Raw genomic sequence first — 24,113 nt, 5'->3', positions numbered from 1 at the left:
TGGAACTTTACATTCCCAACCAAACCTGAGCAGGTAGCTTGGCGGGTATTCTCACTCGTGGCGCTCTGCGTCTCTTGGCCTATCTGCCTTGTGAACTTTTGGGTACACTGGCAACTCTATCCTGCGTCAGGTGAGAAAGACACGCTCATATCAAACGCTGATGGACTGAGCGACCGCGTAACACCTCTTTCTTTGGCAATCTTTGCAACATATTCGGCTGCACGCTGGGGAAACATTATCCTTATGTTCATCTCGCTCAGGGTGTTGCCTCCCGGTTCCTTTACCACAATAGACTGACTGTCTACGATTCTCCGCCTCTAATCTTCACGGTGAACGCATTCAATTCACCCCTCTACTCTATTCATAGGCATCTTTTGTGCTGTTATGGGATGCTATCTAAAACAAACATGTGTTTTATGCTTTTTGACTGACAGAGAGATTCAGAGCCCTTCACAATGGCAATCCTAATGCAACCAAGCATGAGTGAGGGTGGCAGCTACGATTGCACCCCAGCTGCCCGGATTATTGTTCTGTGTCTCCAAAACCTTTCCATCATCAATCAACAGATTGAAGCATCCTCTCGTATTTAAATTCCACCAATAGAGTTGGGTTGGGGTTCCCGTGATCTCTGCCGCATTGTTCTGGCACGTTCCGTTGACACCGAGACAATCTCCTACATCATTAAAGAAGGTCCAGAATCCTGAGCCATAAATATACAGTTCTGACCCCGAGACGACACGTTGGTACCATGCCATCCGACAGTTTGGGTCATTCGAGCCACAATTTGAGAAGGTAGGGTCAGAGTAGGCAGCATCGGGGCTCCACGGCGCAGGAGCTTGGGCAGGTCCGCCTGTACCTTGCCAATATGGGGTCTCGGACTGCTGCATCCCGATGTAGAGATTCGAGGCAGAGACAACGTTGTATTGGTAAAGCGTATTGTGCTCAAAGGCGGTGCCGACTAGCCATGCGCCGCGAGTGGATTCGATCAGTGCACCTCGGCCTGTACTGATGAGTTGATTGAAATTTCCATCCAGGTCGTGGTCGGCTGTCCAACCCCACATGTCTTCGATATATACCGATGCACTTGGCCTCAGGTGAAGGAGCAAGAAGGCCGCTTGGCACGGGCTTGGGCCCTGACATTTCGTCTCAACGGCCGATCCGGCCGCCCCTCCAACACGAAAGTGGCTGTTCCAAATACCGACGTCTCCTTGAGAAATTCCCGCCATATTCACCTCAATCAGGATACATCCTGGTAGGACATCGGCCACGGTGAAAAGCATGTCCGAGATCTGAGCCATTCCGACCTCTCCTGGCTTGCCAACTTGCACCATGGGCTTCGGTGACTTGGCGCTGGCGAACTCAGCGCCTACCGCACTTATAGCCGAAAACGCCTCGCCCACAATTCGAGATCCAGAGGGAATGTAGACGGTATCTGACACCAGGTACGTGCCTGCCGGGAAAAACGTGATTGCACATCCTGCGTTACGGGCAAGAATTGCATTGATGTTGTGCGTATCGTCCTAAACGTAATACTCAATATGTCGGTATGACATGGATGGGGAGAAGCGTACCATTTGGCCATCGCCGTAGACGGGGAAGTTCTTCACCGTCTTGATGTTCACCACTTGCTGCACGTCATGCTCCTGGTATGTGGGGGGCGCCATCGTGAAATAACGATCAGATACCAGTAGGGTTGGCGATCTAGGGGTCTGATAGGTGGTACCAGGGTCATGTATACCGGCTGTTGGACCCCCCGCGAGATATGCGTTGCCATACACCCACGTTTCTGGAACATCCCCTTGCAGAAGGACCATATTACCAGCCACAACAGTGCTGCCGACCTGACTTGTTCGAAGGTTCTGGATGACAACTGAATCATCACCCGTAGTTGAATTTGGAGAGACATTCTGGCTCTTCGTGACTATCACCGTCTTCACGGAGTTTGCGATCGAGTCGAGTAAAACAAAGCTTCCGACATTTCCTGCACCACCATTTGTAGCGTTGATTCCAACTTCGCAGTTGGTAAATTCCATGCCCTGCAAGACCATATCGAAGCCATGGGTGATGTATATTCCGGTCCTCGTGCCGGTAAATGTACAGTCCTTGATGCTGTACTGCTGGTTGTTCATGTTGATGCCGATCGCGCCTCCCACAAAATCTAGGTTGCCCATATATGTCCCTGACCCGCCTTCTGGAGTCGAAACCCCAGTGTGTTGCGAGGAAGGAGCCATATTGAACAGGACATTGGTCAATTGGGTGGCTTGAGATACGGACCAATCCATGAGAGTGAACGTCTTCCTTGAAGGGTAAGAAGTTGAATCCAACACCAGATTCTTGACGACAATGTAGAAATTGATGGTTGCATCGTAAGACGGATCCTTCATGTGGAGAAGCGTCGAATTTCTAAAGCTCGACGAGGCTTTCAACGTAGGTCGTTTGATGGGGTTTCCGATAAACATTGTATCCACGTATGACTGGACATTGTTTTCCATCAGATATATTCCTTCAGGGAAGTATATTACAGCTGGTTGGCCTGTAGTCCCAAAACTATTGCCACTCGCTCCTCTGCCTCCATCATCAATCGCAGCCTGGATGGCCGGAGCATCGTCCGTGACTCCGTCTCCCTTCGCTCCATAATCTTTCACATTGCGAAAGACTTTCCACGATGAACCGTTCACTATGAATGGCGAGATACCGTTGTGTTCGATCTCTTCGTACCAATATGACGTAGGATATGGAGGAGAGCCCAGAGGAGGAAGGTCGGGAAGCGGAGTCGATGGTACCGGAACTAGTCCGGGAACCAGAGGGTTAATAGTCAAGTTACGGTAAGAAGTTGGAACCTCATGGGGATGCGGCTTGTAGTCGGCGTCAACGGAGGGTACATAGGTATAAGCAGGATACAGTGCCGCACGTCGATCGGCAGGGACCTGCTGCGCCAGTGACCTTGAGTCGAGAGTGACTGAAACGAATAGTAAAAGAAAATGGGAGAACAGACGCATGGTGGGCATTTAGTCTGCCTCAATCGATAGTTCTAATGAGCCAACTTTAGAGGAACAACCCACAGGACAGACGATGTGTGTACATGGGTGCGTGAAGCCTTTATACCCCTGGAATAGGCGGGAAAACATCGGCGAAGACATCTTGATTCCACACATTCTGGCCACCAGGTAGTATTCGAATCTTATTTAGCGTACGCCACGCTCCTCGCTAGTCTACCTCCGCCACTGGGACATGTATGAATACCTAAATAGAGTCTGGCAAACCATTTTCATTATGTAGGATGTGAAATTCGTGGATAAAAACTCAAATCGGAAAATGGGTTCCATTTCTTATAAGAAATGCGACATGAAGTTGTGACTTTGAGATAAAAATAAGCAAAATTATTTATTACAAGTGCCCTAGCGGGACCTCCGGGTGGGTAGTGATCGCCAATTCACTCTGACGAGTTATGACAAAGTTGCCAGGCTGAAAAAGGAAACTCCCCTGTGTACTCCGAATTCCTCCATATTCTATCCCATTCCCATGATTTACCCCACTCTTGTTTGATACCACTAAGACCTGCCCCGACGCAAGAGATTGATTGAGGTTACAAGGGCAGAATACCGAGTTTCAACAGCTTTTGCGCCGTCTGTGATTCGACTGCGTCCCTGTAGTGCTACGAGAGCTAAATTTTTCTCTCTCCGGCAAGAATTGCCCACTTCCTAGCATTTGGTAGATCGGCAAGAGCCCCGCGCCCGATTTCGCCGACGATTACCCCGGGAGTCGCGGAGTGTCGGAATATGGGATATTTACTACAGGTACGGTGTAGACAAGGATCAGCCCGTGTCCCAATAAATGGGGTTGGGACTCGTACTATTTACTCCATAGCAGACCCCGTAGTGCACAATTCCCATGCCGATTTGTCCAGACTCGTCTACTAAACTCTAAGAGAGAACAGACTGATAAAAATGTATAATACTGCGTCACGGTCGGCATCAAGGACGCGGCAGTTTTCCGCGACCTGTACCTCCCTCGGGGGTATCCTGACCTCCTTTTCTCTGTGTGAGAAGAACAATAATCGAATTGAGTAACCGAGTGACGCGTTTCTGTAGAAAAAGAAAACAAAAACCTTGGTGGGTTTATTTCGAGGTATTGAGATCATTCTAGAGTAGCTTAACGTCTGCTTTTTTCGCCTGATTGGCCCTGCTGGCGCAATGGTAGCGCGCTAGACTTCTACTTCGTGTGACATCTAGCGGTTGCGAGTTCGATCCTCGCGTAGGGTATACCTTTTTTTTTCTGCGCCGGTACTGCACTAGGCGAACCTTTTTTTGGACAGAGCCCTGTTTCAAGAAAAGTGTGCCAACATTTGAGTTAAAAAATGGCTAAAGCAGCCCCTATAGTAAAGGTGAAATGGCGGGTACCACTATTTTCTCCGCGATTATACACCATTCTGCCGGCACAACATCGTTTGGATCCGAAGGCGGCGGGAGCCTTGAATTTTATTCTAGAATAGTTTCAAGAGATCTTTTCTATGCAGCTTATAAGATACGCAGCAGATGCCTTACCCAATTAGGCTGTAGCTTGACTTAGAGGTCGAACTCAGTCCATTTATTATAATGGATTATATGGAACATGAAACGAAAATGTACGATGCTCTCAACATACCAGGATGTCCAAAAGAGGAACGTGGGTTTTAGACCCGAGCATCGACAACGACAGGCTTGAAATGCTATACGGGCAGCTAGCGGGAATTCTACTTCAGCTCTCTACACCCTCTTTACCTCTCATAGGATCTCTCAGCCAGATCGATGACTTCACCTGGGAAGTAGCACGCCGGCCTTTGTCAATGAATATGAACGAACTTGTCCGTCTAGGAGGCTTACCGCGGTCGAAACTACCTGAGCTATGTGCTACATTCAATACCTCTTCGTCATATCTCGAAGCGCTTGCAGATCTCAAAATTGAGCATTTGGTCCACCAAAGAAATGATGCCGTGGAGTCTGCAGACGACTGTCGGCGAAAATTCGTGGCGCGGCAGCTTTTTCGTAAGCTCGCTAGGGACAAGCGTCTCACAAACCCATTGTTGGAGAATGGGCCTTTCAAAATTTGGTGTGATGACTTACGGCCGGCTAATGTGCTTCTCAATGAGAGTATGCGAATTGCCGGCGTGGTAGATTGGGTGTTCACATACGCAGCTCCCGTTGAGTTTTCCCATGCGCCGCCTTGGTGGCTGCTTATTGAGAAGCCCGAGCTCTGGTCAAAAGGCATTGAGGATTGGACAACAGTGTTTGATTATCGTCTTAAGACGTTCCTCAAGGTGATGAAGGATTGTGAAGACACAGCAATTCAACGGGGTAGCTTGGGAGAAGACCAGCGACTCTCCGGTCCTATGCATGAGAGCTGGGAGAGTGGAGTTTTTGGATAATGTACGCAGCATTGCACAGCTTTGCCTTTGATGGGATCTGATCTACTGGCAGAAGATCGACCCGCGATTTTTTGGACCCACCGAAAATCCCGAGGGCGCGTGGAAAGAGAGACTCGACTTGTTGGATGAGAAGGAAAAGGATGAGATGGAACTACTGGTAATTCGGAAACTGAAAGAGATGGATACTAGGACTCTGGCATGGGACCCGGATGAGTATACCGTGGCTTTTCGCCAGCAATTGAAGAGTCGGGAAGAAACAGAAAAGGAAGGAAAAGTGAGACTCGAGGACAACGGGTTGAAGGAGGATGGTCAATGGGACCGAAGCAACGGTACGCTTTGAGTGGTTTGATCGTTGTTTGGACATTTCTCTCGTCAACCGGAAAACCACACAAGCACTCTCGGCGTGGTTGGGCAGAGAACAAAGTAGTGTTGCGGGAGTCTATTCAGCTTGGATGGAGCATCACACTCTGTTGCATCGACAGACGCGATCTCAAATATTCCGAAATCCGACTAAAATGGGTTGATCAGGTTGTCCACACGCTAAATCTCTTTCACTCACACCATAGTCCGGGAAGATGCAAAACAGCCAATGGGCTAATTGGTATCAATGATCATTGACGAAGCGTATGAAGTCAGTCTGCGTGATGCGATGCTCCGCGAGTAAGGGTGCGTAGGCAAGGGCAGAAATTCAATTCAAATAGACAAAAATGGACAGATGGGGTTTTTCAAAAAAAAAAAAAAAAAAAAAAAAAAGCTTGGACAATCCAAGACCCGAGCATGGTGAAGCAGTCTTTATAAATCTAATTTAGGACGTATACTGGAGACAAAACACAGTGGCTCTAAACCCCCTTCCCTAAAGACTACGGTGATAACTAGAAAATCCCAAAAAGGAATATTGGCACCATTCGGGGCCGCACTAACTGTGTGGGCCCTTCGATTTGAGTCGATCAAGCTGCCAGCTTCCCAGGCCTAACCCCTTTAGGCAAAATAATATTTTAACCTCCTCTGTTCAGCATTGCTGAAGTATAGGTGGCTTTTTAGAGGAACGCGAGACCTGCCATCGTAACGATTATACTCATATGTCAACGCCCACTACATACATTTAGTAGTATCCTAAAATATCCGAAACGTTAACAGAAGGCCGGTCCACTTGGGATTTCAGCATGTTATATTTTCTTTATCAACATCATGATTCGGCTTTCTCAAGTGTTCGATCTTTCATGGCTTGGCTAAGCCTGGTCAACACTCAATCAGGTGTGGGGTTTAGCTCCTCTGGAAAACGGAGTAGGACTCTTCAGTCTCCACTGAGAGGGAGGAAAGTGCCTCCACCCATTGCCCGATGTCACCATCAAAAGTAATCTCATTCAGAAAACGAAAATCTGATCCCGCATTGTTCACTAGGATTCGTCGTGATTTGCATACTTCTCCATTTACACTTTGAGTTGGGGCTCTCCAACTCACGTGGCCCCGCATACGTCATTGCTCCCCAGCCTCACTTTTCTTTTTCTTCTTCTGTTCCCCGAACAACCCCAGACAAGACTGAAACTTATTCAAAATGGACGACCTGAGGGTCTACATTCTCACTTACAACTGTGCTCGAAACCTCATCGACGTTGACCTCTTCGCCCAGCACTTCTTCGACACTCTCACTGGCGCCCACAGCTTCCCCGCGCCGGAGCTGATCGTGCTCTCACTCCAAGAGGTCGCGCCAATCGCCTACGCGTTCCTGGGCGGCTCATATCTGATCCCTTACTTCGATGCCTTCTGTCAGGCTGTCAAGAAAGCAAGTGCCAAACAATGGGGCGAGAACTACGTGAACATGGTGAGGGACCACACGGGAATGACAGGGTTGATGGTTTTCGCGCGCAGCGACGTATCCGACAAGATCTCCTGGATCGAGACGGCGCATGTAGGATTTGGAGTCCAGGATATGGGCAACAAGGGAGCTGTCGGGGCTCGCATGGGCTATGCCGCTGAGGGGCGCCCGTCGGAGACACTGGATTTGACGTTCGTGGCCGCGCATCTGGCAGCCATGGAGAACGGTCTGGAACAGCGAAACCTGGATTGGCAAAGCATTGTCGAGCGCCTAGTATTCTCACAGCAACATGAGGCCGCGCAGTCCGACGAAGCCGACGAAAACACTGCCTTGCTCCGTGGCCACGAAAGACGTCCTTCGGACAGCCGGCGGCAGGATATCTTCGCTCCCAACGCCTACCTCTTCCTTGCGGGAGATCTCAACTATCGCACCTCAAACATCGGACCGTTGAAAGGTGACACGATTCGGTTCCCTCGTCGCGCTGTTGACCCCAGCAGCCCTTCGCACTATTCGCACCTGCTGGAACACGACCAGCTCTTGCGCGAGATGCGCCAAGGCAGGAGCTTCCATGGCATGTGTGAAGCGCCGATTGACTTCCCTCCGACGTACAAATATTCCGATGCAGCTCGCGACGCCGCGCGCAAGGGTGTTGACGGCGTTGACGGCGATGACCAGGAATGGAAATGGTCGAGCCATCGTTGGCCCAGCTGGTGTGATCGCATCCTCTACCTCGACAGCCCGCCCTGGGCCGGAGCCGCAGGGCGAGTCAAAACACATGTATACGATGCGCTGCCGCTACTTCCACAGTCAGATCATCGCGCGGTTGCACTTGCTTTGTCTGTGCCTGTCAACCCCGGGCCGGACAGCGATCACATGCCATCTGATGCGAAGGTCGTAGCTCCGTTCTCGATCGACCCCAACTGGCGACATCGGCGAGATGTTGCGCGACGAAAGGAGATTGTGGTTGGCGTGGTTGCGTATCTGGGGCTGACTTGGGAAGGGAACGGAATGCTCCTCGCATCTGCGCTTAGTCTTTTCGGGGCCTGGTATATTCTTCGGGCGTTCGTGAAAGGTTGAATCGTGGTTTCTTTCTTATGGTGGTGGCTTGTCTTTACTTCTCTATTTCATTTTCGGGATGCATCGTTCTGGTTCGGGAGTCATCAATCCTTCACAAAATATCCTTGTGCCCATACAATATGACACGGTCCAATCATAATAAGACAACTTTATACTGGCCGCTGTACGATCAGCAAATACGAGGCGATCTCGTAACCAACGCTTCGATAGTCGCCCGTCGCGATGATTGCCAATCACCCCGTGCGCTCGCCGAGCGACCCGACAGAGTTACAGTGGCTGTTACTCCTCATCCAGACGGGCTTTGACAGCTTCTAGCCAGGGCGAACGGTCGATCACATGAGCCGAGCCCGGTCCCGAACGGCCTGGACGCAGAAGGCAGGGTGAGCAAATGGCGCCGCGTGTAAGAAACGCCATGGCTGAACCTGACCGCTGCCTTGGCAGGATAACAATAATCAGATGAGGTCATCTCCATCTGGTTGTTTTCTCCGCGCCTCTCTCTGATCCAAAGCAAGCCTTCTTTTTGGCCAGGTCCGTCATGCTGACAGCACAGCCGGTGCAGAAAGCAAGAAATAACTCTTGCCGACAGGAGTCAAGACTGGTTATTCTCTTATGGCCTGTTGTCATAGTAAGGTTTTCGACTTTTGTCATACGGATCAATAGTGCCACAGGTGCGGTGGAGCAGGGATGGAGCGATCTAGACGAATCGAGGCCTTCGTACAGTACGTACCCAGCTTCCATGGTCTTCTAGCTTACGGCTATTCGGCCCCTTTGCCAACAATTCCACCGTGAATACGGAGCTCGTATCCAACTTCCATCATTTGGTTCAATAGTTGCCTGGACTGAACCGTCCATGTTTGGCCCATGGCTTTGTATTCCGGGCCGCGACATCCAGAGGTTTTCAGCAGTTTGCAGGCCCAGCCGTTGGTGGTCCACCCAGGAGCGCCGGGAGTAACCGAACCGGCCATTAGGAACCAGGCCACGACTGTGTTGCCGTCGTATCGAAAGAAAACAAAAGTAGGGCAAGCGCGCGCACATGAGCCGGTCAAGTGACCGGGACTGACGGATTATTCTGCTCACCGCGCAACTGCCAGCCAAACTGTACGACACGCGGTTGCTGACGAAACTGCAATATGCCAAGCTCGCTAGCTGCTCTGCTCGGCGTGATGATGAGGATGGGGCGGTGTGCTAGCAACCATCCCGGTCGATGACAAGCTTTACACGCGCATCGGCCTGCTTCATCTGCCGGTTAGTACGGGTGGCACTCTACTCCAGACTCTTCCTCGGACGAGGCTCCCAATAAGTCCGCCCTTTGATTATCCTTGTGCCCGGGAACGGCAGATGGGAAAACGACCGCCGGGTCTCCCGTCTCCACCGCCTCCACAGAGATACGAACGAACCGAACAAATTTCCAACCCCGTGAGTGGCTGGACCGGCAGTCCTGGACTTGAATTGCATTGTTTCAAAAAAGAAGTTCATTTCACTCTCCGCGATATCGAAAACTATAGATCAGATTACCCGCTTACAAACAGACCGAAAGGGGGAAATCCAGAGCCCCGATCCGTTTGGATGGTTCCTTTTTGTTCCAGAACACACGCCGGGTGGAAACCGTGGAACGAGACCGTGGGATGGTTCGGTCCAGAGCCCCGATCCATCCAGCCCAACTGCGATCCATGTGAAGCTCGTCAACTCGAAACAACAACGTCTGAACGGCCTTTTCGGGCCTTTGGAATGGTCCCGAGCGAAACAAACACTCAATCTGAGGCCCAACGGCCGTTAGTGAGTTCCAACTCTGTCCTGTTGGAAACCACCCAACCGTGTCAGCTGCTCCACCAGGCACTGCGAGTCATTCCAGCGCAATCCGGGCCCATGCATGGCTAGCTACCATTGGTCCGTCCCTTTTCCGTCGTCATGCATCGCCGACCAGCATCGCGCAGTAGATCAGAAATTCATGTACGATCGACGATCTGACATTTGCTGGCGGCCCCTCATTTTGCCGGGCCTTTTTGGTCAGTAGAGTTAGTCTGTAGGGCCGAAATGACAAGGCAGAAAAGGAGGGCCACGGGAGCTACTGACACACCCGCTAATTGTGGGCACTGGTGTTTTTCCTTTTTTTTTCCTTTTTTTTTTTTTTTTTCTCCCGCCAAGTCGAGCCCAGGGTCCCGGATGTTCAGGGCGCCATACACACTAACTACTGACGGGGAAAAAAGGGCGAAATAAATCCAATTAATTAAATATTATGAACACAGCCGTTTCGTATGTAATAGAAAATGGAACCCTAAAATTCTAGTTAATCCTTCTGGTTCGTTTTTTTCATTTTGGAGGCTGCTCGGTCTTCCAATATAAACAGCCTGCCTGCCTTCCCTCTGATCTGCTCTCGCCTTCTTCCCGCTATCTAGTGCGCTTCGCTCCGCGTTCTCGAAAAGACGCTACCTGACACCTCCGACGTCATCACCGCTATTCGCCTTGGCTGTCCGACCTTTTTTAAAGTTCGACAGTTCCGTCGCGGTCTTTTTTGTGCTTCTCCCAATCCACCTTTCTCCAGTCCTCCTCTAGGCTGCTCCCACGCCGACCTTCTACACCACACCGCATCCTGCCTCTCGACGAACAACCACCCTCACCAACCCACATGATGTACTCATGCGTTAATTACCCTCGCGGCTGCCGAGGCCGGGTCAACCGGGAGGGAGCCAGATGCCAAGATTGCATTGTACGCTCGCGCTCGCCCTTTTTCCACCGTGTGAAATTCAACTAACTCCGGCAGTCGCTCAACCTGCGCCGTCCACATACTACGGCTTCCCCGTTGGCGCAGCCCCGAGACTACAGACGCCAGCTACCCTCGGAGTCGCTGAGCGAGTCCCCAAACAAGACCCCTTGCCAGCACCTGTGACCGGCTCGAATGATACTACACCCTGGGGCGGCGCGACGGCGGGATCTATGCCCCCATCATCTCCGCCTGCCTCCTTACGCCTATTTCCTTTGTTTCTTCTCCTCACATATGATGCATACGCTTAGGAGTTTATGATCTGGCCACAGCCTAGCGTCACGGCGGCTCTATTTGTTTTTGCGTTTTGATTGTTCAGCTTCGATTCAACTTCCCTTCACTTGACCTTCCTCCCATCCCCAGCTCCTCCTTCCGTCCGCTCGCTCCCTATGGTTCTCCCTGGACTGGCGCCTGGTCCTGTTGCGCCTCTCCTTTATTAACGATTTGCGCCATGTGGGGGCACCTGGGGGAAACTTTTTTTTCTCCGCTCGCTTGTTGTCTACCTTTTCCTTTTTCCTTGGTGTGTGGGTTCTTTCTTTTTTGTTTTTTTATTGATCCTGAGGGACAAAGGCTACGGCTGGTCATGTGCACGGGAAATAGAGCACATTGCATGGATACCAACGGACACAAGAATCTGCCACTGGTGGGCAGTGGCGCAGATGGGCATGGGTTTGAAATGTGTTCTTTAATGAGGAGCTTCGTCGATCGGCGATCGACCACTCTTTTGTTTTAATTTTTCTCCTGCCGCGCATACGTTGTCGTGTGTGTTCTGTTGCAGATAGATACTGTTTTTTGGCTTTTTCGCAATGGCATACCCCCTCCACTGTTTCTGCGCTTATTGACTGAATCGAAATTGCTCTTATGAAGAACACTACCTGGTTGGAACTAATCAATAATCGACGTGTTGTCCGTCCATGTGACTTGCTCTCGTTTTCGCTCCCGGACCGACTGCATGATTGAATCCGTAATGTCGGCACCTACGGAATCACCGGGGCTCCTTTGGCCCCCCTTTCTGGAACACCCCCCGAACAACTAATTTCTTTCTGTTTTAAACATACAACACACTCGTCGGCAACGATTTCCTTCCTAACTATCCGTTAGGGGCCAACAAAATTCTTGCTTTGCATCCTTCGCCGCTCTCCACGTGTAGTCGGGTTGTACCTAATTCCTGGGTCCGATCCTCGGTCGACGAGTGGATCCGCCTGCAGCTGGACGTGGCTGAATCGGCGTATATGGCGGTGTGAGGTTAGGTTATTCTTCTACATGCTACGTACTAGTTACATACTCGCCATTCGTAGTATGAAGTGGTGGGATGTCTGGTATAGTTCCTTCTTTCTGAAAGGCGTCAGTCAGGGGGGTGTTGCGCTCTCGAGTCAACCCGTTCTAACCCCCCTCCCCCCCCTTTACACCACCGTATGGAGCCGAGCGTGTGGGTGCACAACCAACCAGGAGAGAGCACTGATCGCGATCGGCTGTGTCTCATCGCACACAGACAGCACACATCCCCACCGCACTGCCCGGGTCAATTATGGATTATCAATCGTGTGGCCGTGCCTGTCTGAAACATAACCGTCGAGGCTGAGCAGTCCCCCTGTTCCCCCACAAAAAAACGGACTGGCGTGTTTGGGGATGTCTTGCCTGCGTCAGCAGGGGGAGTAAGCCAGCCACAAAGAATGCTTCTAGAGGTTCCGCACTGTCTTCGCTTCTTTTCCGGGCCGGCCGGCGCTATGGTCTTTTTGGTCTTCCGCCACCCCTCCCCTTCCCCCTTTTTCTGGCGCAGCGATGTACTAACTACAGTCTGATCCATCGTTCGCCGTTTCAGAGTGGATTGTGGGGAATGCCACCCCCACCCACCCTCTTCACCGTGATCGGCGGTCGAGGTGTGGTGCTGCGGTGTGGCTTAGCTGGTTTGAGTTACCTAGGGCGCGGTTTGACTGTCGGGGTTTAATCCAGGCCGAGGCAAGCTTATGATCTGGGGGTGACACATCACATAATAATGGAGTGATATGTAGATATATACCTTACCTACAGAAGACGGGGCAGATTTCGAAGAATCATGCATGACACTACAATAATGTCAAGGTTTATTTACCGGGGCAATGGTATGGTGATATGTAGTAGCCTTTATTTTCATAGGGCGAAGGATCCAACATACAGTGTGGATAAAAAATAGTGCTTACCTGGGACGAGTGGGAAAGAAATGCGATAAAAAGAAGGGTATTGTTGGATATGCTCAACACCCGGATTAGTTATCGACAAGGCTCTAATTAATAACCCATTGTATAACGCAGTCCAATGAGATGCAACAAGAAACCGAAAAAAGGACTTCGTGGCTTGCCAGGCCGCAGTCACTAATGGCCGCCAGCTAGTTTTAGCAGGAGGCCAGCTTACTACATAAGTTTTGTTGTAACTATGATATTCTTCGGATGGAATGATAACGCAGAAAGGGCTCCAACCAACGTCAGGCACGATTGGGTCTAAATTTAAACGGCGGCTCTTCGGCGTTCTAGAACTAAGAGGCTCGCGCCGGCAAATCCATAGAATATCGCCGCCACAACAGCCCCGTGCTTAACAAGGCCGGCATGACTCGCTAAGATTTCGGCCCGTGCTATGCCGGGGGCGCATCCTGTCAAGCTTGAGGAGGCTAACTAACTATAAGAATAGAATCACGGCCGGCCCCCGTTATACAAAAAGACATGTTGGTTTATGAAGCGAGACGTGATCCATTTCGTCTTAACTTGGGTATTGTTCGGGATTCGAAAGTGTGGAGGGAATGGAGGATCTATCTATATTTAGAGATGAGATGAGGGAGCTGAGTATTTGCATTTCTGGATGTGAATTTTAATTTGTATTATAATATTGCAAATTGACACTGCACGGCCCAGAATCGAATCAGCAGTGGAAGAAAGCACGCTCTGTCTGCTAGGGGTGATGTAGCTGAGGGATAGGAACCCTGCTTCTAGAACGTTACTAAGGACTGGTAGTGGCAAGCATTATTGATCCTGCGTAATGTAAAAGTACAAATCTGTATCCAACGCTTGTCACATACCAATAGCTAGTCAACCAGTGTGTATAAGTCAAGATATGCAAGTAAGTTAAAGAAACTCAAGCAACAGACACTTCGAACATATTATCATCTCAAAACATCCTCTCCCATCATTTGCCGACACACCCACTGCGCAGTTTTAGTGTGCAGTGACCAATGGCTCTCATCCTCCTGCTCTTCAGACCGGCCTTTTTCTTGTCCATCGACCAATCCCTGCCTGGAGAGTTCACCCAGAGCTTCAAAAACCACAACTTGATCTCTCATGTGCACGTCTAGGCAACTTCTCCTTCCCGCAGGCTCTTCTTCAAAGAAGCCGTGGTCTTTCTCTGAAATTTCATCTAGAAAGCCTCGCACACACTGGTTGACAAGATCAAAGGCAGCGGAAACTTCTCTGTGGTCCTGTTTTCTTTTACCTCCTCGATTTTTATTTGTTTTTGTTGCATGTCCGCCGCCGCGACTACCGTCGAAGCCGAAGATAGCGTCATGTCCGATTCGGAATCCCGTGGATGTGTGAGCCACGAGCAGAATATACTTATGGCTGCGATGAGAGGTCGCCTCCGACGTATGGATTGTGATAGGGACGGGTCGATCTCGATTTGTGCCATCTGTAATGGATTCAAATATTGACGGATCGAGTGTTTTTATTCCATTGCGCAATGCTCTGACGGTGATGTCTTCGATATAGTTGCGGATAGTTCTCGGAAGATCTCCAGTAACTGAATTTGAAACGTCATCGTGATGGTGAGAATCATCCTGATCCTTCCATTTGCGCTTGTTGAAATTGTTCGATTTTTTGCCATGATTGGCCTTCTCATGAGGGTCCCTCTCGCCCTCTTCTTCCGAGGTGCCGGGAATCAAACTATCCGGTGCCAAGATCGTGATATCAATCTGCGTGATTTTGCCTCGCTCGTGACTCAAAAGACCAATCGGTCGGAAGCGACTCAAGGAGCTATCATCCCGCTCACTCTTTCGGGACTGTTCAATGGTTCCTGAGGCCGGGAGAGGATGAATGCGAAAGCTGACCGAGCCGAGATCGACAGGTCCGCTCGACCAGCCGCGTTTGTTCAGCTTCATCGATAGATGTGGAAGACCCAGTCTCGCAAAGTTCGGCACCATCACCTGGGATGCATAGTCATAGGACGGAGAAAGTGACGAGTTGGTTCCGCCGGTGATGTTCACTCTGATGCAATCTGCAGACGCGCGGAGTCCGACGTGGAGCAAATATGGATATAGCGCCTGGAACACAAGAAATACGGATCCTGCGGTGGGCAGGTCAATATTGTATTCAGGCTGGACCGATACATCCGATAACGAGACCACGGAAGCGAGTCCGTCTCTCCTTCGAGTCGGTGCTGACTCTGGGGGCGACGCCGACGGGGGGATGAAAGTCACGGACTGTGAGCCAACTTCTCCGCCCACAACTTTGCTGCGGCTGATCTCGGCCAGGAGCTTAACCGCTGCTGCGTGAGATCCTTTCAATCCCCGCTTCCCATGCCGATTGCCGCGGACGTGATCGATGGTCACGGGTCGCCCGGTCAAGGCGGACAGAGCCAGCGCATTGCGGACCAGCTGGCCACCACCTTCGAGGGTTCGACCATCTAAATAGACATGGTCTGCCATCGCACGAGGGAATTGTTCTTGTGAACCTTCAGACCCGCGGGTTTGGCATGCTTATATAATTCGTGTGGTGTGGGTGAGTCAAGCGAATGACGCATCACGAGTCGCTCCTTCCAGCCCTATTCATTGTTCCCAGGTCAACAAACATCCGACTCGCACTTGCCTCATCCCAACCATGGCAGCCACCAACCCTCTTTGGCGCGGTCCAGCGCTTCTTGCCTCTCTCCTCTGTTACCCACATCTTCAACCTCCCCAGTCATACTTGAGCATAGTCTTTTTGCAGTATGTTTTCTTCTACATTCAGCAGCAGGGACCGTCTGAGACGGTCTAAATCCGCCCGATCTATTCACAAGCCCCGTCGCATGCCCGATCCAGAAGTTGTGGGCCCAGAAATTGCCAAGTACCATGCTGCTGCCGCGGCGTCGCACGCCATGCGCCGGAGTGAGCGGTCCTCCACCGACTCCAGAGACCCTTACGACAACCACCGCGGGCCTGTAAGCATGCCTCTTCCCCGGAGACACCAAGGCTCGAGTCTTCAGCGATTTGGGGAGGCCTGTCCGATTGCGTCTGCGTCGGTCACAGTTCCTTTGACTCCGCGCCAGTCCTTGGAGATGAACAATGCGCCACGCAACCGTACCCATATCGAGGATGTTGCAGCACTCCCTCCCATCACAGAGATTGCAGGGTTTGATGGGCGTAGCAGCGAGCTGCCATCGTCATACCGCCGTTTGCGCAAAGCCAAGTCCATGTTCTCAACCAGACAGCGAACGTCAAAGGTCGCGTCAATCCCGAATGGAGGTCCGACTGATCTCGAGCGCAGCCCGGAAATTGCAATGCCACGGACTCTCAGGCACTCCATGTCTTTCCTTCGAAGTGGTAACCGCGACACTTCGAGAGGGGTTCGACGGGCCAAAAGTCAGGACGTGGCTATCCAACTTGCCCGTCACCAGTTCCTTCAGGACCAAGGTGGAACCCTCGCTCAGCCCAGACGATCTTCTTGGTTTGCTTCCAGGAGCAGGAGGGACCACAAGCCGTTCCGGAAGACATTCCGCGCCACAAGTGAAACCGAGGCTGGCGTTGGTCCTCTTTCTGAACAAACCAAATCTGGACGCGGTCACGGCAGGCCCCGAACCTTCTCTGTATCATTCACGAGGGGTATCAAGCGCGTATTCGGCTATTCGAAGACAGCTGAAAAGCAGCCTCCGCCGCAGCAAATGACTGGATCTCGAGGCGATCTACAATACCCTGGCCGTGCTGGAGTTACTACCGATATCAATTCCGACAGCAAACATTACGGATACGCCATGGTCGAACCTTTTGATTTCCATATGCCGCAACATCTTTTAGTCTCTCCCAGCCGCAACAGTATTTGCACGTCCAATTCTCGTGTAACCAGTTGGGTCGACTCAACCACGGCAAACACCATCGCAACACGAAATGCCAGGCATCGAAAGTCGCTGTCTTTGATTGAAGAGCATGATGATCTGAACCAACAACTTGCACCGATGACCGGGACGGAGACCATGGAAAACTCGTCTCAGCGTCCTGTTGGCAGACCACCGGGGGCTTTTGACAGCCAGGATTTGTATGCGGCGTTGATGCGGCAAATTAACAAGGATGCTGATGAAGATGCGGATGAAGAGATAATCCTTGGCACCGTGGCAGAGCATCGCATTGTCCCTGAGCGCACCGCGTCGATATATTCGCGGCGCAGCAGATGCACCGTTCGTCATGTTTCCAGCGAAGACTCATTCACGTCTCCCAGGTCCTTTATAACGGCACATCATGGTGATTCGCGGACTCCGCAAGGACGGCCCCCACGTTCAATTGCTTTTATCCCGCCTCTCAAGGTACCTCGATACATCTCGGGTCAGGAGAATGATCGGTCTCTCAGTGCCATCTCGGCCAATCTACCAGTCCGTTCGACGTATGCTACAGTGGAAGTGTTTAACGATGGTGGAAGTGTAACCATCAACCGCTCCCCAGCCTTAACCGGCGAAAAAGACTCCCCGAGCGTGTATTCTCGAACTACAGGCCCCGATACTCCTCCGAACAGCGATGGAGATGATCTCCCAGAGATGCGCGGAGAACCAGGAACGGCGACAATATTTGCCAGTGAACGAACAGTCTACACTTCTCCAAAGCGTGGGTCCGCCTCCGTCTCTTCAAAGCCCCGGGTTCAGCCAAGCGCAGATTGGCAGCAATGGATGAATACCCAGATTGAGCGAATCGAGAAGATCTCGCCGACCAGGGAGCATATCAGGGAGACTGCGCAATTCCAAGACGATGATGACGGGATCTTCAAGAACATGACCCAACGACGACTCGTTGCAGCCAACAGCTCGCTCATTGCACCTGTCCAGGGCGAGGGCGGCGACTACATGGCGCCGGAGCACAATTCATTGACTCAAAGCAATTTCTCTCGTCCATTCAGTCGATCTTCGAGCCTACGGACAGTCAGATCATCTCAAAAGATCGAGCCGGGATTCAGCGTGACCAGCCCGTCACAGGTATTGAAAATGGATTCCGCTGCCGGCTTGGTTGATCAGACATCGCCTCCAGCTCCCGAGGATCAATCGCCGTCGCCGATGCGACTGAATGCCCGCAACTTGTTGTCATCCCCCGAGTCGCCGACGCCCAAGAGGAACAAGGCTGACTGTCGGAAACGAATGCGCACTGAGGAGCAGTATCGACGGTATTCGGTGCGACGCTTGCCCATTGTAGGTGACGGCAAATCTGCTGTACCTTTCCGATCCCTGGGCACGCGGTTTGACAACCGAGACTTGACAAACGAGAATGTGCGACAGCAAGACGGGCCCAACGAGATGATGGACAGCTACCATAAGCTCCAGGATGGCCATTCGACGATCTCCAGCAAACGCATGGTGGAGATGTTTTTGAGCAGTCGACGCCAGCTGACGGGGCCGGAGGTGCCTGGGGAGAACAAGGCCAGCGGGGCGTTTCTGTAGTGAATTTTGTCTATGACGGTGGTTTTTTCCTTTTCTTTTTGGGGGCTTCTCATATTTTTCCCCGCTCACTCCTTTACGATTTGACTTGGATTGGATGGTGGGCGGTATTGACTTTGTTATATCCAGGACAGCCCGGTTTCGTTTTAGTTATATCAGCAGATTGTTGGAACAGAACAAATATATTTATTTTATCCTCACAAAAAATATCAGTCCTTTCCCCTATGGCTCAAAAATACACGTATGCCAAAGCTAAAAAGTAAAACCTCAAAAGGCAAAAAAATGACTCTCCCTCGGGGAATCGAACCCCGGTCTCCCGCGCTTCTCAGTATTAATGACAAGCGGAAATCATGACCACTAGACCAAGGAAGAAATTGACCGAGTTACTGCTCAGCCACTTGGTTTCGCTGGCGGAATATTTCCACTAATGGTTTCTAACCTCCGGGATCAAATTCTGAAGGAGGTACAGTAACTACTTTCTCTCAGTCTTAAGGAGCCTGAAGCGTAGGAATATGACTAGCAATACGCCCCGACTCCTAGATACACATACCGCCCAGCAAGAGGCCACCAAAAAGAGTACTAAGCTTCAGCCAGTTCTAGCACGATTGATATCATGCTTGCAAGTGCCTATTACAGGAGCCTTTGCCAGGTAAAAAAGCACGCGAAGCGTGATGTCTATCCTTTCTTTTACCATACGCCTCCGTCCCATGGCTCCTCACTCGTGCCCTTGTGCCAGCCATTAGACTTCCCATCCCAGTACTTAGGCTTAATTTGTTTCAGGCTCTCCATCTGCATCCCATCCACGCGCCCATCAACAGTTTGTGCATTAAGCCGCGTAAATGGAACCGTCTCGCCTTCATCTGTCAGGTACGAACCGTAATAATGACAGGTCACGCCGCAGTGGGGACAGAAGAGGTGTGAAACAGCACCGGAGCCGAATTTGTACACGGGAAGTTTTGGCTTCCCGTCGTCGCCGTTCCCTGGCGTCAGCAGCCGAAATGAGTCTTTTAACGGCTCCGTAATCAATAATCCGGCTTTGAGACAGTAGCTGCAGTTGCACCTGCAGAGCACGCCGTCCGAAGCTTCAGCTGTGGGTTCTTTAAAGTTGATGCGCGCTTCATAGGTAACAAAGCCGCAGTGACAGGAACCTCGATAGAGCGGAACGTGCTGCTCCTGGCCAGGTTGAGTCTCAGAGTCGGCAGACGTCATCGGGGGCAAAAAAGCTTCTTCGGGGTTTAGAGATAAGGAAGAGAAAGAGGTTTAAGCCGGAGTAGTTAGCGGCTAGAATGGTTATTTCGGGGGTTTGGTAGGTATGTGTGTAAGGTCGGATAATAAATAGAGTCAGCACTAGGGAAGGGAGGTCTGGGCGCTACTTTTGCCAGCACTATTCAATACGAGATTTACAGTACTTAACAATGACTCATCTAGCGAAGCCACTCAACACGATACAACTAAGCAAGGCTTATCTATAGAGTAGCCAAATGCATATTAGTGCGCTTCGAGTTAAAGTTCGAGATACAATTCGTGGGTGTACGAAGGGGAATCTGTTTCCGACTTGGGCTGTATTAGGGTGTAGAAGGTACCAATGAGGTACTATCTATATTTGTGTTGTACACCAGGTACTTCTGAAACACGTGGTCAATACCTAGAAGGGTCCTTAGGAATCAGGGTATTGCAGAGCATTCTTCAAACCCAAGGTGATATACGGCTCCACTGAGGAAACTACAAAATACTCAAAGACGCTTCAAGCAATTTCAATTGACCAGGTATACTTAGGAAATAGGAAATAGATACTAGAAATGCAGCAAGCCCTTGCTTGCTCCGCTAACGGTCCAATCCGGAGGAAGAAAGGCAGCTTTTCCTCCACGAATTACTTACTTACATATCATGGATTCATCATCACAGGACAATCTAACAACCTAGATCCACCACACTTAAATAATTTCCACGTAATTTGCAGGAAAGGAACCCTTCGCACCCGCCAGCTCGCCCTCCCACCAGTCATCCGTGCTGGCGGTACGCTGCACGATGCGGATACGATCGTTTTCGCGGAACGCCAGGTCTCCGGGACCCTGGCCGTCGAAGTCGTATAGGGCGCGCACGAATTTCTGCGATGGCGCGCGAGGCGGTGGTGGGGGTTTCTTCTTTTTAGCGATGGCGCTCGTATAATCTGTCTGGGCGGGCGACGGCGCGGCGTTGCGCTCGCGGCTGAAGTAGTCCATTTTCGGCCCCGCGGGGGCGTACTGGACCAACCCCGGCTGGGGGGTCGCCGGTTGGTAATCTGATGCGGGAGGGGAGGTGGCGGTGGAGCTGTTGATGGACATGGTGCTGGGGCGCGTCATGAGTGAAGCGGGAGGTGAAGGGGATGGGTATCTTTGCGGTGGGGGTTTGTTGTTCGGCAGAGAGGGCGGCATGTCCTCAGATTGGGATGGGGACCTGCTGCCATGGAAGGATGGGGGTGGGACGGAGGGTTTTTTGGTGAAGGGGATTTGGGGAATGTTGCCATTGGAGCGACTCTTGCCGAGGATGTTGAACCGGCTGGATTTCTCTTCGGGCAGGTCGGCTGATGCCTGTTGGATGGATTTGCCCTGGGCCAGACAGTCAAAGCTCTCGAAGCGGTTTCGGACGGGGAAGTGGGCGTCCTCCCAGTCCATGATGATTTGGTCCATTGGCGGTGGCGGCGATGGGAACCCTACCCCCTCGCAGTAGGCATGCAGAACCGTGTAGTACTGACCCAGCAGACGGTTCTGGATCTCTATCTGCGCATTCAAAATGATAGGAATGAGGGAGAACGTGAGCGCGATCAGCTTTGGCAGGCGCCGGATGAGGTCTTCGTCTGCAGCTTGGTAGTTCTAAAATGAGTGAGCTTTTGTTGGTTAAGTGTATACTAAAGGGCATGCGTACTGCTTTGCCTTGGGCCAGCTCTGTCTCGGCCTTGGCCAGAGCCATATTGTCGCGGTCGGTGCGCTTGGTCTTTTTCATGTAGCCATCGACCTTGTTTTGATAGCGCTCGAAGTCCAGCTGTTCGGTGGATGTGTTAGATCAATCTCTTATAAAGAAGAAAAGGCTCACCTTTCGCTCTTCGCGCTTTTTGATTGTCTTCCATATTGGCGACAGGAAGTGCTTTGCCTGTTCGGCGGGGTTCGTCATGCGGGCCTCAATGTCCATAAGTTCCTGCGACAATTCGGTCCGCAGCTCGTCAAAATCTCGTCGCAGCTTGTTTGTCCGGCTCAGCAACATGGGATCCGTGTCGACGGGTCGATGTGCGGTGGGCGCGGTCGAGGACCCGACGATGGGAGCGTACATGCCGTCGAATTCCTCGGCCATGCGGAGTTGGTGTGTCGCAACGGAGGTCCAGGCATCGCGCCAGGCTTTGGTGTAGTCGATGATCTGGGAAAGGCAGGGGAAGGTTAACAATGGGGGCGTGGGGCAATGGTTGAGAGACCAGCGTACTTGAGACAAGAGCTGATCCGCGTCTTTGATGTCTTTCAGCAGCACGGCGACCTGGCTATCATCCGCCGAGCGCTTGGTGGTCATACGACCAAACTGGCGCTGCATGCTCTGCATGGTGGGTGATAATAATAAGGGGTGGGATGGGGAAGAAGAGGCAGAAAGAGAGAACAGCATTTAGTTTCACTTCAATGCGGCTCGGCCCCTTCCACTCGCTCCCCGCCTTCGCTATTTTTACATTTCAGCTCCACTTTTTGTTTCTGGCCACTGCACTACTGTATGATGATGATGATTAGTTGGGGAGTGTGTCGAGGAGAAAGATGTTCGGTAGGCAGTATTTTACCACCTTCTATGCAACATTATTTATTTTGTGGTGGTTGTCGATATGGTTCAGGTACGATGGATTCCATCCATGGATGATTCTGTTGCTGCCTCAGGCACCACACCCTACTGCTCTTTCTGCACTGCCGCAACTGATCAACAACACGTCCCTCCCACACTACTCTGCTTGCGCCATCCATGCCGCTCCCCTCTTCTGCGGGCCCCGGGCCCTCATCTCAGATCACAGCAGACGTTGTCAAGTTTCGTTGTCTGTTCACCCACGATCTGCGTCGCAAATCCAAACGTTGGCAAGATGGCTATCTCCGCTTCCACACCTTCAACAGGAGAATTATGGTCTTCGACGAGCAGGGCAACTTCATCGGCGATCATCACTGGCGATCGGGCGATCCAGTGCAGGATGGTGATGAAATGGAGCTGGATAAGGGGGCGCTGATCCAGGTCGGCGAGTGCATGGGCACCGCGCAGACAGACTTGTCGAGTCTGTTGGAGAAAAGGAAACCCAGCCAGGGATCGCCGCAGTCTGAAACACAGCCTCGTCCTTCTTCCTTGTCCGCCAGGTCACAGGCCACGCAATCACGCTCACTTAATGATATGCTGGGTATCAAGAGGACCCCGATTGCGCATTTGGTATCGCCGTATGAGGAACGGCATCCACCCACTCCTGTTGAAAATGTCCGTCCTACACAGCCACCGCCCAAGCGACAGAAGACATCTGCAGTGGATTCCAGTGCCCAACGCGCGGTGGCCGATTTGACACAACCGATGAAGGACTCGAAGTATATGAGAAACGCGCCAAGCGTCACATCAACTCGAGAAAAGCCAAGGCCTGCCGCAGATAGACAGAGTGCGCGTTCTAGTATATCCAAGGACACGTCAAAGACAATACCGCCCACCAAGCCCAGCTCCAACGGGAACAACACTTGCCCGCCTGCGTTGACACCGGCCGCAAGGCGCCCGGCTCCAACATTTTCCTCGCGGGATTCAACCAAAGATGCACCGCCATCATCAGCTCAACTACCTGAAAGACCCCAGTCATCCAGAAATGGCTTGCTGGCCAAATCACGCTCGTTTGCAGGCACCTCTGCTTCAGGTATCCCAATGAACACCCTGCGCATGGCCGTCGAGAAGCCGCGCAAGAAATTGATGTATCAAGCACTTCTACCCAGCGAAAGATCCCAAAAGTCGTCGAACGAGCCGTCCATGCCTCCACCTAAAAAACCAAGCAGTCGGCCGACTTCGACTTCTGTAGAGACGCAGTTAGTACGTGCCCACCCGGGTCTCCAAACATCTGTGCTAATCTTTTTTTTTCTAGAACAGCCGTCAGTCTAGACGTTGATTCCAATGAGTTTGCTCCTTCGGAATCAACTCAGTTTATCCTCGAGGAAATGATAAGTGGCCCTAGGCCGGAGCAGCCTGCCCAAACCCCTCATATCAAGGCAACATTGTCACCCCTTCCGCAACGGCTGCCCTCCGCGGCAAGACGAGCTGCAAGCAGACCACCAAATGCGACCGAAGCACCTTCCCTCTCGGGCGTTCCTCAGCTCCCGATAGACTCACCTACAACCTCAACCCCACCAGTCCCGAGGCAAACACGCTCTCCCAACAGCGGTCCCCCGTCAACGACCCGCTCCAGT

The 24,113-nt window shown here is 51.6% G+C and overlaps 9 protein-coding genes across 9 annotated transcripts; 4 read left to right on the top strand and 5 right to left on the bottom strand.

The window, feature by feature from the left end:
- Window positions 1-464: 464 nt before the first annotated feature.
- N7474_001879 (glycoside hydrolase family 55 protein) lies at window positions 465-3,008 on the bottom strand (the record flags this gene model as incomplete). Its single annotated transcript, XM_057193294.1, has 2 exons — window positions 465-1,520; window positions 1,572-3,008. 2 exons carry the CDS (start codon window positions 3,006-3,008, stop codon window positions 465-467), a joined length of 2,493 nt encoding a protein of 830 aa, XP_057058247.1.
- Window positions 3,009-4,648: 1,640 nt separating this feature from the next.
- Window positions 4,649-5,744, top strand: N7474_001878 (uncharacterized protein; the record flags this gene model as incomplete). Its single annotated transcript, XM_057193293.1, has 2 exons — window positions 4,649-5,392; window positions 5,457-5,744. The coding sequence occupies 2 exons, from the start codon at window positions 4,649-4,651 to the stop codon at window positions 5,742-5,744; spliced, it is 1,032 nt and encodes a 343-aa protein (XP_057058246.1).
- A 1,215-nt stretch (window positions 5,745-6,959) lies between these two features.
- N7474_001877 (putative inositol 5-phosphatase) lies at window positions 6,960-8,297 on the top strand (the record flags this gene model as incomplete). The annotated part of the gene is made up of 1 exon (XM_057193292.1): window positions 6,960-8,297. The coding sequence occupies one exon, from the start codon at window positions 6,960-6,962 to the stop codon at window positions 8,295-8,297; it is 1,338 nt and encodes a 445-aa protein (XP_057058245.1).
- Window positions 8,298-8,576: 279 nt separating this feature from the next.
- N7474_001876 (uncharacterized protein) lies at window positions 8,577-9,262 on the bottom strand (the record flags this gene model as incomplete). The annotated part of the gene is made up of 2 exons (XM_057193291.1): window positions 8,577-8,659; window positions 9,082-9,262. The coding sequence occupies 2 exons, from the start codon at window positions 9,260-9,262 to the stop codon at window positions 8,577-8,579; spliced, it is 264 nt and encodes an 87-aa protein (XP_057058244.1).
- A 4,929-nt stretch (window positions 9,263-14,191) lies between these two features.
- On the bottom strand, window positions 14,192-15,724 carry N7474_001875 (putative RNA 3'-terminal phosphate cyclase; the record flags this gene model as incomplete). The annotated part of the gene is made up of 1 exon (XM_057193290.1): window positions 14,192-15,724. One exon carries the CDS (start codon window positions 15,722-15,724, stop codon window positions 14,192-14,194), a length of 1,533 nt encoding a protein of 510 aa, XP_057058243.1.
- Window positions 15,725-16,005: 281 nt separating this feature from the next.
- N7474_001874 (uncharacterized protein) lies at window positions 16,006-18,690 on the top strand (the record flags this gene model as incomplete). The annotated part of the gene is made up of 1 exon (XM_057193289.1): window positions 16,006-18,690. One exon carries the CDS (start codon window positions 16,006-16,008, stop codon window positions 18,688-18,690), a length of 2,685 nt encoding a protein of 894 aa, XP_057058242.1.
- Window positions 18,691-19,374: 684 nt separating this feature from the next.
- N7474_001873 (GFA family protein) lies at window positions 19,375-19,896 on the bottom strand (the record flags this gene model as incomplete). Its single annotated transcript, XM_057193288.1, has 1 exon — window positions 19,375-19,896. The coding sequence occupies one exon, from the start codon at window positions 19,894-19,896 to the stop codon at window positions 19,375-19,377; it is 522 nt and encodes a 173-aa protein (XP_057058241.1).
- Window positions 19,897-20,621: 725 nt separating this feature from the next.
- Window positions 20,622-22,254, bottom strand: N7474_001872 (BAR and SH3 domain-containing protein; the record flags this gene model as incomplete). Its single annotated transcript, XM_057193287.1, has 3 exons — window positions 20,622-21,539; window positions 21,592-21,708; window positions 21,760-22,254. The coding sequence occupies 3 exons, from the start codon at window positions 22,252-22,254 to the stop codon at window positions 20,622-20,624; spliced, it is 1,530 nt and encodes a 509-aa protein (XP_057058240.1).
- Window positions 22,255-22,656: 402 nt separating this feature from the next.
- Window positions 22,657-23,808, top strand: N7474_001871 (DNA helicase ZGRF1-like domain-containing protein; the record flags this gene model as incomplete). The annotated part of the gene is made up of 1 exon (XM_057193286.1): window positions 22,657-23,808. The coding sequence occupies one exon, from the start codon at window positions 22,657-22,659 to the stop codon at window positions 23,806-23,808; it is 1,152 nt and encodes a 383-aa protein (XP_057058239.1).
- Window positions 23,809-24,113: the final 305 nt, after the last annotated feature.

This window comes from Penicillium riverlandense, assembly GCF_028828495.1.
Source record: "Penicillium riverlandense strain IBT 135883 chromosome Unknown utg000001l_segment0_segment0, whole genome shotgun sequence".
NCBI classification, from domain to species: Eukaryota; Fungi; Ascomycota; class Eurotiomycetes; order Eurotiales; family Aspergillaceae; genus Penicillium; species Penicillium riverlandense.
This window is presented reverse-complemented; position numbering and strand designations above follow the sequence as displayed.